The sequence below is a fragment of the Garra rufa genome, chromosome 14, assembly GCF_049309525.1.
Source record: "Garra rufa chromosome 14, GarRuf1.0, whole genome shotgun sequence".
NCBI lineage: Eukaryota > Metazoa > Chordata > Actinopteri > Cypriniformes > Cyprinidae > Garra > Garra rufa.
The window spans coordinates 14,811,570-14,830,144 of record NC_133374.1 but is presented as its reverse complement, the minus strand read 5'-3'; the positions used below and the strand labels follow the sequence as shown (position 1 = coordinate 14,830,144).

The window sequence follows — 18,575 nt, the reverse complement described above, 5'->3', positions numbered from 1 at the left end:
CTATTTGAATGTTTTGAAGAATGATTGGTATTCTGTTCAGTAACAAAATCACAATCTGAGTGTGCAGTTCAATCTCATGGTGAAGTGACATGTGAAATACTGACTTGGAGGGGGTGAAAGGGTGAATAATGTTAGACATTTTATGGGCTAAATTTATCTTTGTAAGATGGTTTCTAAAGTTTCTGATTATGCAATAAGGCTCTCGGCCATGCTGAATATAGTTAAAAGGTGGCATTACATAATAGAGGGACTATGTTCACAAACAGCCTCATGTGCCTTTTTTTCTTCTGCCAGATGCTAGTTTAATTTACAGTATATCGATGAGATAACATACATGTGCCAGAACATTCTGTGTAGTTGTGATAAAAGAGATAATGTATGACAAATGCAAGTTCTGTCTGTTCTCCTTGTTTATCTTTATATTGAGTTATTTTATTTTATTTTGGGGTCGTTTGATGCTTGATAGTAAAATGTTTTTTTTTGTCTTTGGCTGATAAGTGATGTGACCGTGGAGTTGTTGAAAAAAGCTTTGTGCCCAGTTTCCTAATTCCAGGAATACCAGTTCACAGATAGTGGGTCAAGGGAAGGTCATTGAACTGTATATGTGATATACCAAAAATGGTAAATCATTTATAGACAAATATAAATGCATGTATGTAAACCTTAAAAATGCATCGATAAGGAAAAACACACCCTTTATGAGGCCTTATGCTGCCATCTACTGGTTGCATTTATACAGGACAGTGGTTTTTTGAAACTTTTTAAACACACACACATACTAAGGCTGCACTATTTTATCAACAAAATAATATCAAATATTATTACAGATCAAATAACATTTTTAATATTTTATTAAAATGCTATTTATTCATGTAATGGCAAAGCTGAATTTTCAGCAGCAGTGATATGCAGATTTTGTGCCGAGTTATAATAAATTATTATTGGTACATATACACTTCCAGTCAAAAGTTTTTGAACAGTAAGATATTTAATATTTTTTAAAGTCTCTTCTGCTCACCAAGCCTGCATTTATTTGATCCAAGGAACAGCAAAAACAGTACAATTTTGAAATATGTTTTCTATTTAAAATAACCGTTTTATATTTAAATACATTTTAAAACGTAATTTATTTCTGTGATTTCAAACCTGAATTTTTAGCATCATTACTCCAGTCACATGATTCTTCAGAAATCATTCTAATATTCTGATTTGCTGCTCAAAAAAAACATTTATTATAGTGTTGAAAATAGCTGAGTATTTTTTTTTCAGGTTTCTTTGATGAATAGAAAGCTCAGAAGAACAGCATTTATCTAAAATACAAATCTTTTATAACATTATAAAATGTCTTTATAACATTATAAAATGTCTTTATAATCACTTTTGATAATTTTAAAGCATCCTTGCTAAATAAAAGTATTAATTTCTATAATTTCTTTCCCAGAAATGGCTGAATGGTACAGTGTATCAATGAAAAAATATATTTCAGATAAATGCTGAGTTTTGGGTCTTTCTATTCATCAAAGAATCCTAAAAAAATGTTCTCAACTGTTTTCAAATATCGATAAGAATAATTTAGTTTCTTGAACAGCAAAAAAGCATATTAGAATGATTTCTGAAGGATCATGTGACACTGAAGACTGAATAGTAATGATAATGTAAATTTAGCTTTGATCACAGGAATAAATTACTTTAAATTATTAAAGAGAACATTTTTTTTTGCTGTACTTTGATCAAATTAATGCAGGCTTGGTGAGCAGAAGACACTTTATTAAAAAACAAAAATATTACTGTTCAAAAACTTTTGACTGGTAGTGTAAGCTATCTATAACTATTTTCTGTTGAATACTTGACTTTGTTGGGGGACAAAAATGACATGGTCAGACAGAGTACAACAATTTTATTATTTATTCCAATAGCTAATAAACATCTGGATTGTAAGAAAAGTCCAGAACTTGAAATAGTCTTAAGTGAATGATGTGATGTGGAACAATCACATTGACTTTGGACAAGTAGACAAAGAGTCAACTTAATTTGTTTGAGAATCAGATTTTTCAGAAGAAACCAAGGGAGCAGAAATGATATAAAAATCAATTCCTTTAGGCTATATAAAAAAAAAATGCCAACTTGCATGTATAGTTGCTTCCTTCTAATACAGTATAAATAGTACATTCCACTAATTGTTCAGAGCCACTCCAAATCATGTGGCTCACACACAACACTCTCTGAACACATCTGCCAGTGTTTTCGGTTCTATCTGTCCCATACAAAAACCGATGGAAGATGGAAAATGGGATCTTAAAAGAGATTTCAGGTAAATCAAGAAAAGGAACTTGGCTAACGTTACATCAGCCACACAGTCCTTGAATTCTTATCAATCTCATGGCGGGTAAACAGATGGTGCTACCTTACCTATTAAAGAAGCCTCAGCGCTAACAAGTTTTCAGGTTACGTTGTGCTTTTAGCATAAAGTGAAATGAGAGCAAGTTCCCTGAGAGGATAAAATATGTTAACAAGCAGGATGGAAGGGAAAACCTCACACAGTCGTGCCTGCGAATCACAAACGGAAACGCGATTCTAAGTGTATGCGTTATTTCTCTCAACAAGATTTCGCTCTTACAAAACCCGTTCTTTCAAAACACGGTATTTTCAAAACAGATTACAGACTTGTTTTTGTGCCATCTACAAAGATTTGGGGGAAAAAAACCTAAAGAAATCATGCAAATATGCACAGAATGAGCACATATTTCATTATGGCGATTATGTGGTATAAACACATCATTCATGATGCCTATGAATAACTATCATTTGTATAAATGGCATGAATCACATATTGTTGTGACATAAACATGACTTCATATACATAACAATGGCCTTTAAATAAAAACTAGCAAGCTCATATCCACCTTATTCTTAAACGCGAAAGTAAGTCTATGGGCGAGGTTTCCAGTTCATTAGCCGCAAGAATAACAACAACATCCAGTAAACGGTAAAACCGTTTGCACTACAAACCAGTGTGTTCATAAAAAGATAATACACTAAAATATTATAGTCAGACACACCAGTTTGCAGTATCAAGCAGCAAAACGACCTGTTTGTACAGCTAAAAATAGCTGAATGTGAATGAGACCGGAAGCCAGACCCATAAAATTTACAAATGGACAAAAAACAAGGTGGATAGTCAAATCGGTAGATTTCAGGAGCATAACGTATAGTTAGCATGAGCCTAGACACATAATACTAGATGTTTTAACTGTTGGACAATCTGATGTACATAAAATACAAACATCAATGTCACACAGTGTCCTCCAAAGGGCTACTTTATAGTGAATCAATACTGGGATGCACAACACGAAAATAAATGGCACATTCTTATTGGTGGATTACAATTAGACCTCTAATCTTACGACAGTCACGTGACCTACTGGAAGCACAGCGTTAGGGTAAATCATTCAGTGTGGTTTGCAAAAAAGGCAAAGCACACAGCAGCGTTTTGGTTGGTTCAAGGTTAGCATCATTCAAATTGTTCTATGCTCGTTCTGTTCCTTTCGAAGGTAGCTAAAAAACAAACATGTTTAGAGACAACTACACTGGCTCAATCTAATCACTTTTTCAATATTTTATAAAACAGATATGGCAGTGCGAACATGAGAAGCTGGCAAACTCTTCGGCTGATCAGTGATTTGCCTTGTGTAAAAAAGACTGAAATCGAATTTTGGCATTGAAGATGTATTATGTAGAAAGTGTGCATTGCCTTTGTCTTAAATGAGGGAATCTCATCTGAATGAACTAGTGGTTTCGATTTAACTTTATGAAAAAGTTGTATGGGCTATCAGCACCTTAAAATCAAATGGCCTGAATATTGGTGTTATTTTTCCTTAATAGCAATGATAAAGAAAGATTTTGAGTTAGCAATGAACGTGACAATCTCGGTACATTCTTTGAGAAAAATGCCGTTGATGTTTAATGTGCAGATTAGACTCTGAAAGTCCATTCAAAATAAGAAAAGTGTTAAATACTAATGTGTTGAAATGACTGACTATTAACTGTGGACAGTAATAAACAAACCAAATATTTACCTCTTAACCAAAATCAAGCATAAGTGTAAATTATATTTTTATAAACAAACATCAAGGGAATTTCTTTTCAGGTGATTTGGGATAAAAAAAAGAAAAGAAAAATACATAGTTTGAAATCAGTACTATAGCTGTTGAATTTTACATATGAAACCAAATATTAACAAACAGTTACAATAATTATAATTGTAATTAAATGTAGGTAACAATAATCTTAGGCTCGCAAAAAGGCTGCTACAAAATGATCACGCAGTCCTGCCTCGGCTGGTCTGGGGGAGGCTGTTCCTCTGGAGGCCGCGATGTGCCTGGCACTGAGCTAAGCACTAGAGCCACTGAGATAAGACGCTATCAGCCATGGGTCATTCTGAGGTCACCATGGAAACCCTAATTTCCCAAGAGCACAGAGGGATCTGGAATGAAATTAGCAAGAGGTTTGTTACTACTAGATATCATGTCAGATGCTTTTCACAGACTGTCATATTTATATTTTCATTTTTAGTATTTCTGTTAAAAGGCTGAGTGAGTGATCCTTCTCTTTTCTGACCAACGTACAGTGGTGTGAAAAAGTGTTGGCCCCCTTCCTGATTTTTATTTTTTTGCATGTTTGTCACACTTTAATGTTTCAGATCATCAAACAAATTTAAATATTAAGATAACACAAGTAAAGACAACATGCAGTTTTTGAATGAAGTTTTTTTTATTATGAAGGGAAAACAAAATCCAAAGCCACATGGCCCTGTGTGAAAAAGTGTTTGCCCCCTAAACTTAATAACTGGTTGGGCCACCCTTAGCAGCAACAACTGCAATCAAGAGTTTGCGATAAGTTGCGATGAGTCTGTTACAGCGCTGTGCAGGAATTTTGGCCCACTCATCTTGGCAGAATTGTTGTAATTCAGCCACACTGGAGGGTTTTCGAGCATGAACCGCCTTTTTAAGGTCATGCCACAGCATCTCAATAGGATTCAGGTTAGGACTTTGACTAGGCCACTCCAAAGTCTTCGTTTTGTTTCTCTTCAGCCATTCAGAGGTGGATTTGCTGGTGTGTTTTGGATCATTGTCCTGCTGCAGAACCCAAGTTCGCTTCAGCTTGAGGTCACGAACAGATGGCCGGACATTGTTCTTCAGGATTTTTTGGTTGACAGCAGAATTTAATGGTTCCATTTATCACAGCAAGTCTTCCAGGTCCAGAAGCAGCAAAACAGCCCCAGACCATCACACTATTACCACAATATTTTACTGTTGGTATGATGATCTTTTTCTGAAATGCTGTGTTACTTTTATGCCAGATGTAATGGGACACACACCTTCCAAAAAGTTAAACTTTTGTCTCGTCAGTCCACAGAGCATTTTCCCAAAAGTCTTGGGGATCATCAAGATTTTTTCTGGCAAAACTGAGACGAGCCTTTATGTTCTTTTTGCACAGCAGTGGTTTTCGTCTTGGAACTCTGCAATGCAGGTCATTTTTGCCAAGTCTCTTTCTTATGGTGGAGTCATGAACACTGTCCTTAACTGAGACCTCTTGGATGAGTCGTCGCTGCGCTCTTGGGGTAATTTTGGTCTGCCGGCCACTAGGGCTGGGCGATATGGCAAAAATGTAATCTCGATAATTTTTTCCCCATATTGAACGATGACGATATATATTTCGATATAAGCTGTTGATGTTGCCAGCTTTAAAATAGTATCCCAACAATGACTAAAGCCACAAAAATTAAAGGATTCATTAAATTACATTTTTAAGTATAGTTTATTAACAAAAGCAGATTACAGATTTGGCCTTAAAAATTAAAATAACTTACTAAAATAAATGAAAAAATAAAATAAAAGTTGTGACAGAGTATGGTAAATGAGAGTAAATGTACAAAATGTGAACATAAAATTATTGTAAAAACATAATTTGTAGCACATTTCTTTATTTCTTTATTATTTATTATTATAAACACAATTGTTTATTTTCTCTATTATAGGTTGAGCTATTTAAATTAGAGGCAACCACTGCATTTTGAAACAATCTACAGTATAAATATCAAAAAATTACGGCACAGCTCTTTCTTAATCGTATTAAGTGCAGACAATTCAGCCATAATCAAAGTAGGCTACTCTCATTATTCAAAGTGCAAACAGAGACGGAATATTTCAAGCATGATACAGAGCTATAGACATACACAACCTATTATAGTCTACATGCTGATAACAGCCTAGATATGTCATGTAGCCTAATTTGCGCGCATTGCGGAGTCACTCTCTAAACAAGGGGGATTAAAATTGCTTTTGAATGCGCGTGCGTTTTTTGCTTTCGGTTTCAGTTTTAACAATCGCGCCAAACTCTTAGCTGAGGTGAGAGTCACTTTTCAGATAGTCAAACCACTTACGGAATTCGTGCTACCTTTTTTTGTCGACAACTTCAACATTGGATAATAACTCGAGGTTAGTTTCTCTTTCGTCGCTGCTTCCACTCTCTTTTTTTGTCGTCCTGGTGTAAGGTTGCTTCACAGAGTGCTGTAGAAAATGAACTTTGTACTTTGACATGCACACGCACGCTGCACGCTGATTGCCCGCTGTAGCATATTTCCGCTGTGTGATTGGCTCTTAGATTAATCCATATCGAGCAAAAAATGTCTATAGCTTATCATCGTTATTAACATAAATTTTATCGCGATTCGATATGATATCGTTTATCGGCCCAGCCCTACCGGCCACTCCTGGGAAGGTTTACCACTGTTCCATGTTTTCACCATTTGTGGATAATGGCTCTCACTGTGGTTCGCTGGAGTCCCAAAGCTTTAGTAATAGTTTTATAATCTTTTCCAGACTGATAGATGTCAATTACTTTCTTTCTAATTTGTTCCTGAATTTCTTTGGAACTTCTTTTTTCCCTTCATAAAAAAACCCCCTTCATTTAAAAACTGCATGTTGTGTTTACTTGTGTTATCTTTGATTAATATTTAAATTTGTTTGATGATCTGAAACATTAAAGTGTGACAAAAATGCAAAAAATAATAAAAAACATTAAGGGGGCCAACACTTTTTCACACCACTGTAAGTTTAGCCAACTATAACAGCTTCTACTTCTGAGCTTCCCAGAAATGTGAAAAGGGTACATTACACTAGTGAATTAAGTGAAAATGAATATGAATGAGATTATTCAGTAGCACTGAGGGTTTAGAAAATACAGGATACAAAGGATTCAATAGGAAAGTGGTTTCTCTCACTGCATGAGATACTCACCATGATAGCGGTTCCTTATGTGGCTCCTCCTCTTCCTGTGTAGCCAATCGTCTATGCTGACTTTCTTCATCTGGAAGGACACACCAACATCCAAAATTAAACTCTAAAGTAGTGGTGCAAAATTAACTGAATTCAAAATATCACCTTATTCAATTATTAAAGAAAATACATACATACAGTGCCTTGCGAAAGTATTCATACCCCTTCATTTTTTTCACATTTTGTTATGTTGCAGTCTTACGTTAAACTGCTTTAAAGGACTTTTTTCCCCACATCAATCTACACTCCATACACCATAATAAAGTAAAAACAGAACTGTCACAACTTGACCAAAAAAAAACTATTTTGGCCTTTATCTGGACAACCTCCTGCTGCAGGGTTTTAGTCACCTTAGAACGGCCTGCCATCTTACAATCTCAGTGAAAATTGGAGGAATGCTGCCAGTTAAATAGGAAATTAGCACCAGTCAAAGAGCCAGATTACCACCAATAACTGGAGTTTGTAAGTGTTCTCTAAAATAAGAGTTCTTTATTTCTCATTTACTGTGCTTCAGAATACAATTAATTTCTGAAATATGCTTAAAAAACTGCCCTTTTACTCCTGTTGGGATAACTTCAAATAGGACCAAACAGTGACCTTGAAGTTTAGGAAATTCTAGGTTGTTCTCTGATTTTGATTTCCACTGTATGATTTCTTAAAGTATTAATGATTGTATAAATAAAATATTGATTACGTTTGTAGAGTTTATAGCTGAAAACATTAATATTTCAGCAATCTCAGCAATGAACTCTACCCAAGCAAATATGTACAGAAATGTACAGAAAAAATGGCTTGGAAAATTGGAGAGAAAGTCTTACCACATGGGTTTCCTTCCACATCATCTAGGAGGTTGGCAGTGGAGTTGGCAGTGCCCAATCTGAGAAAACGCAGTCAAAGTAAACAGTCGACACTAAATTTACTCAACTGAACTGAACCGAAGTTACTGTGCCAAGAATCATAAATAACATTTGCTAGGGAATTCTCAACCATCTGAACATAAACTGGGGAGCTACTGAGTAAAAACACAGCATCATAACTATCCCTATACGTCTAAGTATTTCACATTCTTTAGCTTCCTCATCTGTGTCCTAATTTCCATTTCATGCTTGCTCTAAAAATTCTGATTTCACATTACTTATTATACTGTACTGAATTATTTGGCTAATGTTTATCGGACACGTTTGAAAAGATACGAATGATGCCGTAGCAGTGTTTTTCGTTTAGACTTCCTCCGCTTTGTCTTCTCTGAGAAGCCTCTGGCAATTTCAAACAGCTTCTTTCTGGTTGCTGCAGATGAGAATGAATAGAAAAGTTAACGCCCTATAAAATCCTAAAGTAAAATCCTGAATACACAATTATTGTCCAATGAACTTTTAATTTCCCTTACATTTCCCCATGTGCTTTAGCTTGTCTCTGAACAAAGCGTCATCTGAAACGCCTGTGCAGGCCTCTACAGACCCGGAAGCATAATGGTCACCTGTGTTTTAAGGAAAAAAGTAAAGCATCTTGACATCTATAGCAAACTATCAGAATTTTCAGGAGTTTCTGAACATATAAATATATGGAAGCCCGTTTCCGCCACTGAATAAAAAATTTAAGGTTTAAAGGTTATTGCGACTTTTATATCACGCAATTGTGAGTTACAAAGTCAGAATTGCATGATATAAACTCGCAATTGTGAGTTATAAAGTCAGAATTCCGAGATATAAACTAGCAATTCTGTGAACATATCAGTCTTTTTTTTCTCCTCAGAACTGGACTTTATAACTCGCAATTGAGAGTTTGTCTCACACTTTCAAAAAAAGAGAATTGCAAGATATAAACTCGCAATTGTGAGTTATAAAGTCAGAATTTTGTGATTTAAACTCGCAATTGCGAGTTAAGTCAGGATTGTGAAAAATAAACTCGCAATTTTGTGTACATATCAGTCTTTTTTTCTCCTCAGAACTGGACTTTATAACTTGCAATTGAGAGTTTGTCTCACACTTTCAAAAAAAAAGAGAATTGCAAGATACAAACTCGCAATTGCAAGAAAAAAAAGTCAGAATTGCAAGATACAAAAAATTGCGAGTTTATATTTCCCAATTCTGACTTAACTCGCAATCGTGAGCTTAAATCACACAATTCTGTCTTTATTTCTAACAATTGTGAGTTTATAACCTGCAATTCTGACTTTATAACTCGCAATTGTGAGTTATAAAGTCAGAATTCCGAGATATAAACTCGCAAATCTGAGAAATTAAGTCAGAATTGTGTGATTTAAACTCGCAATTGTGTTAAGTCAGACTTGTGAAATATAAACTCGCAATTGTGTACATATCAGTCTTTTTTTTCTCCACAGAACTGGACTTTATAACTCGCAATTGCGAATTTATATCTCACATTTTCAAAAAAGCCTGAATTGCGAGATACAAACTCGCAATTGCGAGAAAAAAAAAAGTCAGAATTGCGAGTTTATATCTTGCAATTCTGACTTTATTTTTCGCAATTGTGTTTATATCCCGCAATTCGGACTTTATATCCAGCAATTCTGATATTATAACTCGCAATTGTGCGTTTATATCTCACAGTTCTGAGATAAAAATTCAGAATTGCAAGTTTATATGACACAATTCTGAGAAAAAAAGTCACAATTACCTTTTTTTATTTTTTATTCAGTGGCGGAAACAGGCTTCTATATAAATATCAGCATCTGCACCAAGTTTTATATTTTTGCTCAGTTTGGAAAACTGATGCTTTATCCTCCTTCAGTGTTAGAGCTCAAACAGCTTCTTTCAGTGTAGAGCTCTATATTCTCCTATATCCTACAAATATATATATCAGGCTTTATAGGGTTAAATACTAAGGATTGGTAGCCTAGAATCTAGACGCGCCCCTAGCGGCAGCAAATTACATTTGCTTCTAAGGGCAGTCTAGTTACTCTCCGTTCACTTGAGATTTCTAAAAATCCAAAATCGACCGGGCCAATCACGAGTCGGTGGGCGGGTTTAACATGATAACGACTGACGTGCGACCATAAGTTCCATCAGACATTCTCTGGTTCTGTGAATTATGTGTGAGAAATAGAGCGATGGCTCTATTGAGGATGAATGGATGAATAATACGTTGTTTATATTTACTGAGTTTAAACGTGAATATGTCTAGTATTATTGTATTAGTGTACTGTGATAAAAGAGGATCACAATGCTGAAAAAGCATGTTTGGATTTTAAATCAAAATAACGGATAAATGTTGTGTTTGTGGTAAAGAGCCGCGGATCAGTTACGGACGCTGTGTGAAAGCAAAACGAGTCCGTGCTGCTTTTGCACCGCATACATAACGCACACGGACTGCAGACGCACTGTAGACGGAGTATGTGTGAAACAGGCGTCAGACATTCTCTGGTTCCGTGAATTACGCGTGAGAGATAGAGCGATGGCTGCTGCTAGCGAACAACGTTCTTTCAAATCGGCTTTGGCCGCCACTCTGAAAGACTTGAAGTTAAGCTTTTCCACAACACACATGCAAGGAACTCGCTTTTCCGTCGCTCTGACTACGTAGTACGTCACCTTCTTCGTTGCTCTGATTGGTTGTAGCGCTATCCTATTGCGTGGAGAGGGAGTTTGAAAGACAACCGTTTATCCCACCCCTCTGGTTGAGCTCTGTCTATGGAGAGTGCCCAGACCCTACATTTATGTGGGTCTGGCTTGTCAGGCTAAAGGATTGGAGGTTTTGAAAATATACAATTATGCATATACACACAGACACAGTGTGACATACATGCTCACATACACAAATATGCACTGACACATTCAGGTGAATGATATCTACCTGTGGAGTTCTCCATGCTAGCTGATGAATGACTGGATTTGGATTTCTTTGACTCGTATTTCAATCGATCTACAACATAGAAGGCAGGTGTTATGGAAGTAAAACTAGGCCTTGAGGTTCAACATTCAATGAGGATATGAGATCATCCAACGAGGACTGTTTAAGTGTAAAAGCACAAATGTGTATGGCAAATCATAGCGTAACCTCGCTGTGAGAAATCGACACTGTTAATGGCCTTGGAGAGAAACCGAAACTGTCAGCGCCAACGTTCACAGCCAGGTTGAGTAAATTAGCATAAGAATTGACTCTTCAGGATTTGTGTAGGTGGAACTGTGAAAGGAGGGGAAGTGGAGTATGCCAGAAACCGCTCATTGTCCCGTTTAGCGTGTGGGCGAGTGTCTTCCTACCTCTTTCTAGCGCAATGAGGAACTCTCGGTTCCTTTGCAGCTCCTTCATGAACTCCTCGTTCTGCAGGAAGAGTGCAATACGCTCATCCTCCAAATATTGCTTTAGTTTGCGTTCCTGCTCTGACGCGCCGCCTGTTCCTGTGGCGGCTGCCACAGCGGGAACCTTCTGGGGTGCTGAGGAGGAGGAGGAAGAAGAGGGCTGGGAGATGCTACTCTGAGAACCCTGCAGAAGGGTAGAGCGATGTGGAAGAAAATTAAACTTGTTCTCATGAACATAGTTCCCACAGTCAGAATAACATAAACAAACATTAAAACATTTAAGAAAACTGTCTACTGCAATGAGGTTAATTTTGTTTTTAAAAAAATCCAGTTCTCCAACTAACAGTTTCATCCTATCATAAACAAAATATTTTAATATATACATTTTAACTATTTTATATTAACATCTGAATGAATATTTAAAGAATATTTCAACTACAAATCCAAATAAAAAAAAGATTTTGTATATAGTAGATGATGCCCATTATTTTATTTTTTTGAATTGGGACAGATTTATTTTTTTACATTTCTTAAATTATCAATATGAATTAAGCTGTCGATGCTGATTCTGCATCAACAGCAATGCAACTGACATGTTCAAGGCCCAGAAAGGTAGTAAGGACATTGTTAAAATCAGTGGTTCAACCTTAATGTTATGAAGCTATGAAAATACTTGATGTAGAACGCCCATCTCTTAGTTCATTGTCTATAGATTTTTCCCAAAAATCTTGGGGATCATCAAGATGCTTTCTGGCAAAACTGAGACGAGCCTTTATGTTCTTTTTGCTCAGCAGCGGTTTTCGTCTTGGAACTCTGCCATGCGGGCCATGTTTGCCCAGTCCAGATTTTTAGCCATAAAACATTTCGGTTTCATTGCTGTCTATGCAGGGTCAGAAAGCTCATGGAATTCTTAAAAAATATCTTTATTTGTGCTCCAAAAATGAACAAAGGTCTTACAGGTATGGAACGACATGAGGATGAGCAATTTTTGACAGAACTTTCATTTTTGGGTGAACTATCCCTTTAAAACAGGCTTTGTTTTATTATTTTTCTGTTTAACTTTTTAGATGAAATTTGATCCATACATGTTGAGACAAGATTAATATTACTAAAATTACATAAAGTTAAAGTGAGAATTTTAACATGATAAATGACACGTAGCCTTAAATACCAAATTCAATGCTTTATGCATCAATGATCATCAAATGCAGGATGACTATATATGTACAATATAACTAAGACACCATTATAGTTCATTTAGTCATTCAGAAAGCATGATATGGCACAACAGCCAACTGCACTTCAGTATTGCTTTAGCATATTTTAATGATCAAACTCCTGGAATTCACCGAACTATTAACGATTCAGTAATATCATTGAAAAAGAAAAAAGAGCTGGAGCAAAATCAAGGCCAAAATTCAAGCATGAACTAGTTTTTGACATCAAGCCCAGAGGCCACATGGACTCAAGAGTTTGAGATAACTGAGAATACAGATCCATTTTAACCCTTAAACAAGTGTTAATGTTTTTGAAAGAAGTCTCTTATGCTCACCAAGGCTTCATTTTTTTCAAATATAATACAGTAAAAACAGTAATATTGTTAAATATTATTACAAGTTAAAATAACTGTTTTCTATTTTAAAGGATTAGTTCACTTCCAAAATTAAAATATTCTGATAATTTACTCAACCCCAACGTCATCCAAGATGTTCATGTCTTTCTTTCTTCAGTTGAAAAGAAATGAAGGTTTTTGAGGAAAACATTCCAGGATTTTTCTCCATATATTGGACTTCAATGGGGATCAACGGGTTGAAGGACCATATTGCATTTTCAGTGCAGCTTCAAAGAGCTCTACACGGTCCCAGCTGAAGAATAAGGGTCTTATCTAGCGAAACGATCATTTTCTTAAAAAAAAAAAAACTTTACATACTTTTTAACCACAAATGCTCTTTTTACTACCTGTGCGATGCACATGCACGGCTTTTCGTGCTACGTAATCACATTGGAAAAGTCACAGGTGGTTAGTTCTTGTACTTCGGTTGGCAATAACCAACTCCAAAATCGGCAGACTTAGTGTTTTTACCTTTTTCTGTAAAAGGCTTTCGATTTTCTGAAAGGTGGTTGGTACTTCTGCGTGCGTGATTACTTAATGTTTGACGTCGAGCTAGTGCAACACGAGCATTTGTGGTTAAAAATTAAACATTTTAAATAATTTTTTTAGAAAATGACAGATCGTTTCGCTAGACAAGACCCTTATTCCTCAGCTGGAATCATGTAGAGCCCTTTAAAGCTGCATTGAAACCGCAATTTAGACATTCAACCCGATAGCCTCTATTGAAGTCCACTATATGGAAAAAAAAAAATCCTGGAATATTTTCCTTAAAAAAACTTTTTTTTCGACAAAAGACTAAAAAGACATGGGGGTGAGTAAATTATGAAGAAATTGATTAAAACTAATCCTTGAATGTATTTCACACTGTAATTTATTGCTGTGATGACAAAGTTGAATTTTCACCAGTCAGTACTCCAGTCTTCAATGTCATGATCGTTCAGAAATCACTTACTATTATGTTGAAAAAAAAAAAAGCTTAAGTTGCCTTTTTTTTTTACAGGATTGAACTCTGATAAACAGACAGTTCAAAATAACAATATATCTGAAGTATAAATATTTTTTAACACTTTAAATGTATCGATGGTCACTTTTTTAATTAAATTTTAATGCATCCTTAATGAATAAAAGTATCAATTTCTATATTTTTTAACAAAATGTTACTTAATATCTAAAATAAATAAATAGCTGTTTTACAGAATTGAACCACTTTTACATCACATGATAAATGCCCACCTGTATACTGTCCAACTGTTGAGGCAGGATTCGTAGAAAGTCGTCAGGCAGATTGCCAAGTAACGGTGGGTTCCAGTTTTTGTAACCTTGCACTTGTCTGTGTCCAGGGGGAGGTTGGGCCTCAAATCTGAAAGATAACAGAGGCCAGTGTCACTGACACTTGTTTCAATGCCAGCTCTCAACACTCACATTAGAGTTGTAATACAATTACAGATCAGATTTCAGATTACACATAATTGAATTACAGATGGGTCTAACCTTTTTAACGTTTGTACATTTATGGGTATTAACATCCGTGGACAAATGGAATGACATGCATGTTGTCTATTAAACCACACACACAGGGATCAACAAGAATTGCAGCTTGGTCAATGAACACCAGGGGGAAGCATTTATAAAAGTGTGACTAAAATGAACAAGGAGCCTGAGACCCACAATGACCCCATTACATGTCTCTAAGATGTTTCTATGTTTTAGTAATTAATTAAAAATTTTGTGGAAACTGGAAAGAAAGACAAGTAGAGAACATCAAAGTGCTATTTATAACCTGGGTGGAGGAACAGGAGGAGCATCCGGGTATTTCCTGTCATATATGTGCATGTCATATGTTGGTGGAGAGTAGACAGGGGGCGGCTCTTCGTCTGAGCTGTCTGGCTCGAGGGTCCGCTCAAGAATCTGATAAAAGCACAAGAAAAAACTATTTGTTAGCAACAACATGAAACTTTTATTGCGAAAAAAATGCCAAATGTGACCCTGAACCACAAAACCAGTCTTAAGGGTCAATTTTTTTAAATTGAGATGTATACAATCACATTAAAGCTGAATAAATAAGCTTTCCATTGATGTTTGGACGAGATGCAACATTTTGAAAATCTGAAGTCTGAGGGTGCAAAAAAACTAAATATTGAGAAAATCTTCTTAAAGTTGCCCAAATAAAGTCTCTAGCAATGCATATTACAAATCAAAAATTAAGTTTTGATATATTTACAGTGGGAAACTTACAAAATATCTTCATGGAACATAATCTACGCTTAATATCCTAATGATTTTTGGCATAAAAGAAAAATTAATTATTTTGACCCCTTACAATGTATTCTTGGCAATTACTACAAATATACCCGTGCAACATAAGACTGGTTTTGTGGCCCAAGGTCACAAATTATATTTCTGTTGCACAGACACATTCATTTCTTTAATGCTGGCCAGCTAATAAACCCATTAATGGTAGGAAGGATGTAAACAATATTGGTTCTTTGGTAAGCTGATAATTAAATAAACTAGACAAATCTATGCTCAAAATCTAGAAGACATTGCTTTAATATAATTTGTTCATAATTCAATTAGATTCAAATAAATTACTGCTGTAAGCATTAGCTAGTGAAATTCTAGTATCATGACAATTCAATAAATTATAATGGATCTTCTGTACACAATGTAATGAATAATATTTTTTTTCTTTATTTTTATTGCATCTCAGATAAATGTGTTGTGATTTTCATATAAACAGTTGAGCCAAAATATCCAATCTGACACTAAAATAAACATTATACATGAAATAAATAGCATTAAAAAGCAGTCTTTTAATTTAATTGTGTATTTATAAATAAAATAGTAATTGTACTTTTTTTACTGTTTTTTCATTGGTCAATATTTTGCAAGTGTACATATTGTTTTAAGATTTTATTAAGTTAATATTAAAACTAAAATGCATTGTCTTTAAAAGCCATTGTTTTAATTAATTGGTTAATATTTGAATTCAATTAAATATATTTATTTAAACAATATTAAATTAAATGACTAAATTAAAATAAATGTAGGCTATATATTAGACTGGTATCAGTATCAGCTATTCATTTTTTTTAGGTCAATGTTTGCTGTGATTTTTATACTAACAGCATACGCAGTACAGCACACACTGTTTCAACACATCCCCATCTAAACATAAGATCATAAATAATGCAAGAGAAAAAAATACACCAGTGGGGAATGTCCTTAAAAGCAAAGAACCACAGCAGAACGTATAAACAAAATGCACTGCAGTTTATGCTTCACTTAGGATCGCATCGAAGTCTAATGGCAGAGCATCTCCACTGGGCCATGAAGCAGACAGTTACAGAAACACAGACAGACAGACAGTAATGTGTCTCAGATCCATCTCGGGGCCCAATACTGACACACTTTCTTATCAGAGCAGTCAGGTGTAAGAGGATTGTGGGTAAGAAACATATTGATTACAACACCCTGCTTAAAATAAAAAGGTGGGGAGAATGCAACAAAACTTAGCTTTAAACTCAGTCTGCTTCTGATGCAAAAAACTAATGTATGACTTTAAAGGACCTATATAATAAACAATAATAAAGAGCGTAAGCCATATGGACCACTTGTGATAATATAGGCAATACGTGTTGCAACAGATACTTTAAAAGACACTGACCTCTGGTGGGATGCTGTCATCTGAATCCGAACTGTCATCTGAGCCTTGTCCATCAATGCTCATCTGCAGGAGTTGGTCGATGGTGGCATCCACAGCCCCATTATTGGAGCGCAGTACGCACTCGATCACCTCATAGTCCATGCTAGGGAACATGGTTTTAAAGTCCTCCATGGCCTGGTTGAACTCCAGCCTTCGAACTTGCCGGTTGGGCCTGGAGTTGTTGAGCTCACCTGCAGCCGAGCCCCCGCCACCCCGAGACCCTCCATTACTGTTGCTGCGTCGGAAAAGGCTGGTCATCCTCCAGGAAGACCGGTTTTCTTACCTGACCAAAGACGCCACGCGGAAAACGTTGGCGTCTACTTCCACCTGAAGTCTCCCACAAAATATATCTCAGTCTTACGTGTATCTTTGGTTTCTGGAGCTATTCAAGTTCACTTTTTCATCATTCCGAATACAATCTAGTCCACTGGAGTGAGAGAAATCCTTTTTTTCTCTTCTTCTGCTTGTTAAGCTGCATCCAACACGACAGTATGGAGTCGCCGACACGAGGGAAGTAGACGGTCTGGTCTTGAGCGCTCTAGCTTTGTGTCCGACTGTGCGATATCCCCATTAGCTCTGCTCGAACTGAAAACAAATACACAGACAAGACAGGGTTTGAAACCATACTGTTCATTATAAAAACCTTTGACTGCCAAACATCAACTGTTTAATGGTCTGAACTCATTGGCTTGTTCTGAAGACTAACCAGCCTGTATTTAGTCCACACACGTTGCTACAAAGTCATCTGTCCCTAAGAGACGGATATAATGACATCCGCAGATATAATGACACAGGCAGAAATAAGCAGACGGGGAAAAAAAAACAGCTAGTGAGTGGAGTCAAATTCTAGGTTAGGAAATAAATACAAGGGTAAGAAATCCAAGAGCTGGATGACAGAAAGGGTATCCAAATACTACACATGGAAAAGGATCATTATATTAAATTCAAGATTAAGGCCAGTAGGTATAATTTGTACTTGCCCCACCTCAAATTGTATTTATTTATTTTTTTACAACGTAGGGGGTCAACCGATATGCATTTTTCAGGGCTGATGCCGATTATTACAGATTAAGTATACCGATAACCGATATTTTGAACCAATATATATTTTCTAGGGCAACAATAAAAATTTATGTAAAAAATGTACAATTATTTCATCAGCAAATCTGTTTTAACAATGACCGATAAGATAACCATAAAAATTCTTAATATCAGCGGCAATAATTGATCAGGCTGACAATGTCAAAATGTTAGTGCTGATAATCGACATGTCACAATTTATATTTATTTTATTTGCAAAACAGTTTTGAAAATGACCGATATGGTAACCATAAAAATGCTTCATATTAGCACCTATAATTGGCCAGGCCGATAATGTCAAAATTTCTATTTATTTATTTATTTATAAACAGTTTTGAAAATGACCGATATGGTAACCATAAAAATGCTTTATATTAGCACCTATAATTGGCCAGGCCGATAATGTCAAAATTTCTATATATTTATTTATTTATAAACAGTTTTGAAAATGACCGATATGGTAACCATAAAAATGCTTTATATTAGCACATATAATTGGCCAGGCCGATAATGTCAAAATTTCTATTTATTTAATCGGCAAATCGGTTTTCAAAATGACAGATATGATAACCATAAAAATGCTT

General features: G+C 35.6%; 1 protein-coding gene across 2 annotated transcripts in view; it reads right to left on the bottom strand.

The window, feature by feature from the left end:
• Positions 1-1,887: 1,887 nt before the first annotated feature.
• cuedc1b (CUE domain containing 1b) overlaps positions 1,888-18,575 on the bottom strand; it is a 38,001-nt gene continuing 21,313 nt past the window's right edge. For both annotated transcript variants that reach the window (XM_073818116.1, XM_073818117.1), the window contains exons 2-11: positions 16,873-17,496; positions 14,986-15,113; positions 14,439-14,565; positions 11,555-11,777; positions 11,148-11,216; positions 8,725-8,814; positions 8,531-8,624; positions 8,156-8,214; positions 7,299-7,368; positions 1,888-4,483 (exon numbers count right to left, since the gene is read on the bottom strand). In XM_073818116.1, coding sequence (XP_073674217.1) covers position 4,483; positions 7,299-7,368; positions 8,156-8,214; positions 8,531-8,624; positions 8,725-8,814; positions 11,148-11,216; positions 11,555-11,777; positions 14,439-14,565; positions 14,986-15,113; positions 16,873-17,169 — 1,158 coding nt within the window. In that variant the 5' untranslated portion in view covers positions 17,170-17,496 and the 3' untranslated portion in view covers positions 1,888-4,482. The remainder of the gene's footprint in view (positions 4,484-7,298; positions 7,369-8,155; positions 8,215-8,530; positions 8,625-8,724; positions 8,815-11,147; positions 11,217-11,554; positions 11,778-14,438; positions 14,566-14,985; positions 15,114-16,872; positions 17,497-18,575) is intronic.